We start from the raw sequence: 9822 nt of genomic DNA, 5'->3' as shown, positions 1-9822 counted from the left end.
GGCATCTTTCTTGGCCTTCAGACAACAATTCTGATGGCTAAAGATCCAAACGGGACAGGCAAAAAAAGAAAAAAGAAAAAGGAATAACAACACAGAGAATATTTGGGTGAATGGGGTAATTTTTCTTTTTTTTTCTTTTTTTTCATTATAAACTCTACATGGCTGGAGCAAAACAAAAAGATACATCAACACGTCACAACAATGTACCACAAAATATACAGTATACAGTAAAGAGAGAAGAGTAAACCATTTAAATGGAATCTAAAAAAAATAAAAAAATTCTCTTCTCTCAGCGAGTGGAAACACATTGGAAAAAAACATCAGTAGTTCAAATATTGACAATCCCCTTTCTAAACAACTTTTATACCATATTATTTTGATATAAAACAAGTGGGAAAAAAAGAAATCAACTATCTATCTTCACCTGCCCCCACAGGGTTGCTAACACTCAACATGTTTTGGTAAGATCAGCAGACAGACAGTGAAAACACAATGAGCTTTGTGGGCACAGAGAGTGGTTTGAGGTGACCTTTTTTAAAAAAAAATATAAATCAAGGCCAATACTTCCAGTGTAAAACAAAGTAAAAGGGCATGTACCCCTTTATCAAAGCTTTTGTTTTCCTTTTTTTGCCTGCCGACAGTGTAGGGGATAAACAAAAACATCGTACCTAAACACAGACACACCTGCTGTGACACTCAAAAGCTTTCATTTGGTAGAAAATAAAAGGTAGATACCCCAAGAACATCCCCAGTCTCTCCCACACCTCCCTCCCCTGCCTGCTTCAAACTAGAGTGAGCCTGTGCAAGTGATTACTCCCAACAGGTGAATCTGCGACTAGTGCACCGCAGCTGCTCAAAGTCCCAGTTTGTTGTCATGGGAAAACAACAGCACAGCGGGCTACTGTTTGAGATTGTCAACCATTTCACCAAATTACACCAATTTCTGGTGAAAACTGGGCTTTCTGAGCAAAACCACTGTGTGCTGTTCCTCAGTTTTCACTTCACTGGCCCCAGCTTTCATCCTGAAGTAGGGGACCAAAACGCTGTGAAACACTGAGAAATAAATAGTAGCCATTACTGCTGGCAACTCAGTAACCACAAACACCTTGGACTCCACATCATGCACAGTACTCCTCCTGCTTGATAGGCAGAGTGAGCATTATTTGAATTTACAGAGGAAAACACAAGCACATAGGAAAACAAGTGAACAGTTGGTATACTGACATAATATACAAGTGCGCTGCAAATGGCAGGAACAAATTTGTACAACCTAATAGCTTGCTTGTTTGGTTGCTTTTCAGCTAGATTAAAAAAGGCAAGCAATTTTAGAGACAGAATTGGTGTTATTAAAAGCCTGGATTGTTTCTACTGAAAGCTACTTAGAGATACTGAAAGACATACATATATAAATATATATATATGTATAAACAGTCACAGGTGGCAAAACTGCAATTAAACAACACTAATGCAAACACAGAGATTCTTTGAACAAAAACTCGACAGTTACGAGTGCCAAACAGTGTGCTCGGGGATTAAATGTGAGCGTAAATCATAGCTTGTTAGGGAGGTGAATCAAACAGAGTAACAGCCGGGTGTATTTTTGCCTAATGTTACCAGCAGAAAGGAAAGATATTTTAACTGCAGACTCCAAAACAGAAAAGCTGTTCAGTGTTATGCTTAAATGCAGACTAACACTAGAAGAAAATGAATTTGAGGTTTCCTTTGGGGCGAATAAGAAGATTCTGTCACTGTGTTTAAGCATGTGCCAATCATACTTCTTAGTACAGCTCTTCTCTGCAGAGGAGTGAAAAACATGATTGGTAAATTAATGAATTATCCAGTGTTGTCAGAATATGATTTCGCACATGTATCGTTTTAAACCTGCGGCAGCACAAGTTGGATAGAGGTCTAAGAACTCTATCTTTAAAAAAAGGCAAAGTAAAAAAAAAAAAAAACTCCACCCAACTTGGCTATTGCAGGTTGTAAAACAAGAATAGCCAATGCTGAACATGCTGAGCAGCCACACCGCTCAACCTACACCCATGTCCCTGCTCCACCTCTCATTGCCCCCACAACTTTAATATCACCAGTCTAGTGAAAAAAAAAAAAAAAAAGAGCCCTGTTGTCTTCATATCCTGTTGTCCTCTTCGCTTCATCCTTCTGGGAGCCTTTTTCATCATCTGGTTTTATCACTGTCAGAGAGAAATGACAAAACTTAATAAATATGACCAATATGCAAAAACAACAAGAAACAAACACGCCTATTTTTTTGACAACTTCCAGAAAATATGCATTTATTGTCCACATCAAATGCAATTAAATGGAAAAATAATCTATATCTTCCTAAATTCTTCATACATATTCTTTTTTTCTTATTATTCAACAGTTGATTGCTGGTAAATTAATTCATTTAGATCACGGCACAACAACGACAATAGCGTAAAATCATTTGAATGTCGAATAAACGTTGTATCAGAAATATCTACAGCTAGGTGCCCAAAGGATCCAGCAGCTTTCCTGGTTTGTGGATGAAATCTAAATCTAAAGCATAAACCAAACCCATGGTTTTACAACACTCATTAAATTTGCTTCTGCATGGCATTGAATAGTGCTGTTCTGTCAGCAGAGATGCACACAAAGTATTCAATAGGAGGTTGGAGGGTTTGAAGGGATACTTCAGATTTCACCTGCTTTTAGTTTTTGATTAAGTTTAGGTTAAAGATTGGGATTTGGGCTGAGGTCTGCAAATTAACAATTTATTCTTACAAAGTGTACATGTGAGGCACTGGGAGTGAAACCTCTGGTGCCACTGCCAAAACCACAGTCACAGCACTGGTGCCAAATAGACACCTTATGTTGTAATGTTTTCTTTTCATATCTTGCAGTATTTTCAGAGAACTTTATTACTTGGAGTTGACAGATAAATATAAGATACACAACATTTTATCAAAAAATACCACTTTTTATGGACGAGATATCACTGCTGTGTTATTAAACTTTTACAGACTTGTGTTACTTTACTTGGCATTGTAAGAAAATCCTTTGTCAAATGTAGAAGTCGAGATTTACTTTCAGAATCCAGTGAAGTGCATCTGTGGCACGAAGGCTCTTTTCATATTTTAATAGCATCTCAGTAAAGAAATATTAACTTGATTATGTATGGAGAGACAGACTTTTACATCTTTCTTCTCTTCTTGTTATATCCATTTCAAAAGCAAAGGTAAATGTCCCTGATATCTCCTTGCAGTTATGAAATGTCATCCAGTTTGCTGTCAGCAGTTTCAAAAGTGACATACAACAAGACTTTGAAATTCAAGTCACACATGCCACTACAGTAAATTTAAAGATGAAATGTTCTACATTTGTGATGACATTTCTAGATGACTCCCCGCAGCTTTCACACCACATCACGATGGAGGAACCACTTTTCCAAGCCAGCTTCCCTTGAACTAAAACTGACTTTAGACACTCAATCAGAATGACGGAGCTGTGTGAAGAGATTTCTGGTGACTGTATCGCTCATGGTCATGTCAACCAGGTATCAAGGATTCTTTTAGGTTAGTAAATGTCTGCAGGACTGTGCTCATCCTTGGTGATGCTAAAAATACAAAGAGGAATACTGGCACTACCCCGTTTAAATTACTATAAGAGGCTTTTACATCACTAACATTTCTTGATGTTTCCAGCAAAAAGTGAGGCCTGACCACAGACACTGGCTGAAAATAACCTTTATTTCTATGCAAACAGTCTCTCAAAATATGCAAAGGCTTTGTTTTTATCCACTGTGCTGAATTGTCCTTGACTTGCTCCTGCCCACTATTGTTCTGTTGTGTGACTCACACTCATGAATGCAGAATCAGACAAAGTCACCGAAATTCTTAGAAAAGATAAAATGTAGAGGTCAAGTGTTTACTTGCTCAGCCATTATAACTGTCAGCTGTACCATTCTCAATTCACATTCATGGCTCTATAGGCCTAACCTGTTCTGTTGCATTTTTTTTGTTTAAGAGACCATCCTCTTCATTGAGCTTGTCTGTCTTCAGCTCCACTACAACGCTACTGTTCGTCATTCCAGAGTTCCTAGAAATAGAAATGGAATAGAGAAAAAACAGTGAAAACAAAAGAAAAAATCGGGGAGTTAAGTGTTTGTTGGGGCGAATATTTGCTTAGTTTTACAAATGCATGTAGACAAGAACGAATCAGTCTGACAACTTGTTTGCAAAATAAACCTGTGCAGTATTAATGCAGTTCTCCCAGTGGACCTGAAATGTATGTATCCTGTAACTCTATTCTGCAAACTTAACATTTACAAATCGTACTTTATTGTGTCAAATCTCCAAGCAAATAAAGAAAAAGAAACCCTGCTCTTGCTGCTAATCAGGATATTCTGATTATTTAAAAGAAAATTTATTCTTGCAGGACAGATGGCACATTTGCAATTAAAAAGGATTATGAAAACAAGCTTAGGAAAGTTGGTATTCTATATTGTAAAAACTTCAGATGTATTTTGCAATCAGCAACATCGTCAGTGCATACAAATAGATATCTATAGTCTTTTTAACAAATATTCTGGCATGAGCAAACCAAACACTTTTGTTTTTTGTTACAGATTTTCCAACTTGTTAAGCACTTTGACTTTTAGTGTTTTTTGATTCATGTGATTATTAATCCCCCCTCCCATCCTTTTTGTCCCTGATCTCTACTCACACTTCCTTCGGGTCCTTCTTGCTGCAAGACAGCTTGTTGTTCTTGCTTAGGCAGTAGAGGAGGCCAACCAGCAACAGGAGGAGCAGAACACACACCACCACAGCTATCACCACCGCACTGGAGCCTCCCTGTCCAGCTACAGTGCCGCAATGGAAGTACATATGGGAGGAGGGATGGGGGGAGGGTCGGGGGGCAGGTGGGAGGTTTGCGAGGTGGAGGGTTGGTGGGAAAGTTTGGGGAAATTTGATTGGAGGGCAGATGTTTAGGGGAATCATGGAAGGGTTGATCATGGTGGAGGAGGTGTGAGGATGGAATGGAGAGTTTTCGATTTTCAAAAAATCAGTGGTAGGGAGAGAGGCATCGTTAGGGGTGGTGGATTGGTGAGAGAAAGAGGAAGGAAATTGATTTGATTTGGTGTTATCATGGGAGGGAGAGAATGGGAAGATAGAGAGCGAGAGAATGAGATTTGATGGAGTCCAGGTGAAGACAGTTGATGGATGGGTAGTTGGAAAGGTGGAGGGCAGAGGATAAGGGGCGGGGATTGGGATGTGGGGTTAGTCTATCTTTTGAATGCAATGACTGAAATGTGATGCGACCCAAAAACAGGGCCTATGTCTACGCAGATAATACTAGACAGCTAATGAGAGCAATGAAACAACACTGAACATACTCACCCAACCACCTACACTTGTATTACTGTACTTGTGAAGACATGATGCTATAATATGTTTTCTCAAGCTAACATTACTAACCCTACAAAGATTACTGAAGCCTATTAAGATCCAGTCATAATCGAAAACTATATTTGTTTCTGCTCCTGTCACTGTCCAAGGGATAAAAAAATCTGCCCACCTGCAACACATCATTAGCAAGTAAAATGTGAATTATTCATTGGTTTTACAGAGGGGCATTTGAAATGTTATTGTGTATTGGTTCTGAGTATTGATTTTCTGATATCCCCAGGAAAATGTTGGCAGGAGTACTTTTAGTACTTTTCTAACTTAAACTGCAGTGCTACAGTATGAGCCTGATATTACAGTCTGTGGTGTCCTTACAGACAAGGTCAAAGATGCTTCCTTTCCTGTGTATGCTAAAAAAGGAAACCTGGAACATTTCCACCAAAATGTTGAAAATGAGTAGGATGCATGAAGTCTTCTCTGAATCCCGAAGTTATAAAATTCAATTGATGTTCCCAAAGAATACATTTTTTAACTAATTTGAATATTTTCATGACTATTTTGTTAAATTATCACTTTTTTAATTATTATTTTTACTCGCTTTTTCATAATGTGGGGGTTTGGGGCCTGTTTATTAGACAATGGCATTTGGATATGCTCGATAACATTTTGGCAGGCAGCTTTTTTAGTTTTTAACATTAAATTATTTAGGAAATAAGCAGGCTGATCAAAAAGGAAAATATTCATGATTGGTCTTTGAATTGTGTGATACTTCATACAGAACCTATCCATTCTCACTTCTCTAGAAGCATATCTTCTCAGCTACAGTAATACAAGTACAGATACACAAAAACTCTTGTAAACACAAATACATAAAACCTTTGTGTGTGTAAACAGCCATCAATACACACACAGCAACTTACATTTGTAGACGAACACCATACACATGTCAATAGGGTTAGCGATACAGACCTGACGTTAGCACAGGGTTTCCAGAAAGCAGCACTTTAAGAGAAAAAGAGTTTCTCAGTCCCATAGCATAGCAAAGCAACAACCACAACACACACAATGCACACCACTAAAAAGTTACTTAGCTAAAGTTACTTAATCTACACACAGCATCGGATGAGCGGAGAAAAGCAGAAAAAGCAAGGAATAAGAAGGCAGCTGGAAAGAAGAGGTGACCAAATAGACACAGTAAAGAGACGAAGAGAAGAGTGGAAGGAACAGAATAGAATAGAATCCTTTATTGTCCCCAAGGGGCCACAAAATCTTTTGGTACCATCCACAAAATATAGGACAGACATTATACAAAGGTGACAAGAGAGGAAGAATAACAATGTACAATATCCACAGTGTTCGGTAGTTAAGAGGGCAAATATACAAGGTTACAGTACAGCAGAGGAGAGTGTGTGTGTGTGTGTGTGTGTGTGTGTGTGTGTGTGTGTGTGTGTGTGTGTGTATGTGTGTGTGTGTGACATGGAAGGGCTGGGGCAATAGGAAGCGGATGGAGGGGAGTTTCTAAATTACAGGGTCTGTACAACAAAGAGTCCTGAGAAAAGAAGGGAGGAGAGGAAGAGGAGGAGGGAGAAGGTTCTACCTTCAGCTGAGCTGCCAACTGCAAAAAGAGAGGAGGAGAAAAAAAACAAGAAAAGCGAGATCACGAAGATGTAAAACAGCAATTCAGGCACCAGCTACAGCTTTATTATCAATAACTTTAGTGAGAGCCCATTTTAAAAAGCAAACCATGAAAGAAGCAAGCTATAAAGGTGTAGATGCAGTTTACAAAAGGTGAAAGAAGATCAGACTGTAGTTGATGTTATTAGCAGGCTAAGAAGTTACTGGCATGGCATTAAGACACACTGTGTTACCTTAGAGACTTGTAATCATGAAATTATAAAAAAAGAAATTTGTCAGTTCAGATCATTATGTGTTATTATGTATTTTACAAGGTTTTCTTCACTCATAACTACTTGTGTTAGATCGCAAATGTTACTCCTAGACACTTCTATAGCAATGAAGATGACATACAAATGAGTTTTAGTGTTGTGGCTGCACGGATCGTTGCAATTTCTGGGCGTTATTCTGTGTGTTCCCTTTGTGTACACACACAATAAGACTAACCATTTGGTCACGTACACAAAATATATGTCATATCCACAACTGGCTAACTGTAAAAACATTTGTTTTTTTTGCCATAACTTTCATTTCAATAGTGAACAGCTTTTACAGAATTGAAGATGATATCCAGTTTTCCTCACTGCATCCATGTAAGTATTTATAAGAAGAACTAATGAGCAGTGCATTCCATTTTAATTTGGTAATATGCCAATCTCCAAACACTTATTTTTTAATTACTGAATATGTGATTATGCTAAGCAACTTTTTTTTTTGTTGGTAAGTTTTAAAATATAATTTGACTAAAAACAGCGAACGCTGGTTTCATCTGTCCTGCATGTCCAACGCAACTTTTTAACTGAATCACATTTTCAGGTTAATGAGGAAAACCCAGTGGAGAAAGAGAGCTTGTTACACTGACCTTGTTCGAGAGAAAGTGGGAAGACCGTGATATCTTTTCCATGCTCATTTTCGACCTCGCAGGTCACCCCGCCATTTATCATATCAGCAGTGGTTTTCAGGGTCAAAGTGCTCACCCACTTGTTACCTTTCACTGTTATCGACTGGAGGGGAAGATAAAAAGGAAGGAAGAGAGGTAAAGGAAAAAGGCCAAAGTAAATTAGTGTCGTTTGTCAAAATCCTTCTTTGCCTTTTGCCTATATGAGTTTGCAGTATAATTTTTCTTTTATTATTACTATCCACTTGTCTTATGAGTCCCATTCCTATTATTTTAAACAAACTTCTCATATGTGATATTTCTCTCTACCTCTCACTTACAAACAAAAAATCTGCTCGTGAAAATTATTAGTTGTGCTCTCATTTTTTATCTTCCAAACATCCCTACTAGTTTCTAACATTATCACATTTTTCAAAAAGATGATTAACGTTTTATCTTATTTTATCAGTTTATGTAATATTTAATAATGAAGGCGTACTCCCTCTACAAGTTTCTTAAAAGCTGTTTTCGCTTTTTTTTCCCCCTTTAGTAGAGCTTTTGAAGTTTTACACAGTACTCTACCAAGAGTGATCTTAATACGTTATGAAACATAACACTTTAATCTTCTCATATTGACTCTAATGGAAATACAAATAGTAGCAGGGCGCTTTTCATTTGAAATACGCCTTACTATTATTTCCAAATGAGTTCCAATACGTTCATTTTACTGATTCCTGTAAACTGTAAAGACTCATTTTTCTCTCAGCTTGACTCAGATGTCTACCTGTTCTCCTCCTGAGGGCTGCCAGGTGAAGTTAGGGGTAGGCACACCGTATGCTACGCACATCAGGGTCACCTTGTCTCCTTCCTTCCCCACCTTCACAGGAGCAGGAGGGTCAATCACTGGCTTTCCTGGACAGGGAATGAGAATGTCATGGGTAAACAAAGTGAACAATGCTGCATAACCTTAAACACATACAGTTATACCTCAGTTCTCCTTTCAATAAGGAAGCAACTTCTACTTCCAAGCTGCTCCCAATTCCTTCCTCTAACCAAAACAATACTCTGCACACTCTGGCACTGACCACTGTTATTATACTGTGAAAGCCAGTGAGTTCGCCTTGTAATCGGAAGGTTGCTGGTTCGAGCCCCGGCTTGGACAGTCTCGGTCGTTGTGTCCTTGGGCAAGACACTTCACCCGTTGCCTACTGGTGGTGGTCAGAGGGCCCGGTGGCGCCAGTGTCCGGCAGCCTCGCCTCTGTCAGTGTGCCCCAGGGTGGCTGTGGCTACATTGTAGCTTGCCATCACCAGTGTGTGAATGTGTGAGTGAATGGGTGGATGACAGGTTGTGTAAAGCGCTTTGGGGTCCTTAGGGACTAGAAAAGCGCTATACAAATACAGGCCATTTACCATTTTTACCATTTATTGGTATAGCGGTAGCAGTTCAGTGTGTAGTACATAGCAAGAGTTCATGAGTTAGTGAGCTATATCAAGCATAAAGTCAGAGTTTTCTGTCATTCTAAAGGCTCTATTTTCACCTCACTGAATCATCGTGGCAACTTTTGCTGAAGACATAACGTGGTTAGTACCAGAGTGTTCACAAATGTTTTTATTTACAGCATGCTTTACATACAATATACAATATAGATTCCCTGCTGGGGGAATGCGCTTAATATGTGCAAGCTGTTAAGCTGTACCTTAGATCAAGAAAGATGCCCAGCTGTAAAGTTATAGCAGTGAAAACATCTGTGTCACACTGTCACTAGAATGTAGATGTACTCAGAAAAGCCATTCATGTATTTTTTGCCTACTGCTATGTCTCCTTTACACTGTTCAATTAACAAACTTTATTTCACTTTGATCTTCTGACAGACTGGTCTCCTT

At 38.7% G+C, this 9822-nt stretch overlaps 1 protein-coding gene across 3 annotated transcripts in view; it reads right to left on the bottom strand.

The window, feature by feature from the left end:
* Positions 1-634: 634 nt before the first annotated feature.
* The window catches only part of bcam (basal cell adhesion molecule (Lutheran blood group)), a 47558-nt gene continuing 38370 nt past the window's right edge, over positions 635-9822 (bottom strand). The window contains exons 11-17 of one of the 3 annotated variants that reach the window (XM_005736146.1): positions 8723-8850; positions 7924-8065; positions 6985-7002; positions 6357-6389; positions 4708-4843; positions 3981-4080; positions 635-2192 (exon numbers count right to left, since the gene is read on the bottom strand). In XM_005736146.1, the coding sequence (XP_005736203.1) occupies positions 2190-2192; positions 3981-4080; positions 4708-4843; positions 6357-6389; positions 6985-7002; positions 7924-8065; positions 8723-8850 (560 nt within the window). In that variant the 3' untranslated portion in view covers positions 635-2189. The remainder of the gene's footprint in view (positions 2193-3980; positions 4081-4707; positions 4844-6356; positions 6390-6984; positions 7003-7923; positions 8066-8722; positions 8851-9822) is intronic. The other 2 variants (XM_005736147.2, XM_005736148.1) reach the window with 2 other exon arrangements.

The sequence above is a fragment of the Pundamilia nyererei genome, unplaced genomic scaffold, assembly GCF_000239375.1.
Source record: "Pundamilia nyererei isolate P.nyererei 1_Seehausen unplaced genomic scaffold, PunNye1.0 scaffold00067, whole genome shotgun sequence".
NCBI lineage: Eukaryota > Metazoa > Chordata > Actinopteri > Cichliformes > Cichlidae > Pundamilia > Pundamilia nyererei.
This window is presented reverse-complemented; position numbering and strand designations above follow the sequence as displayed.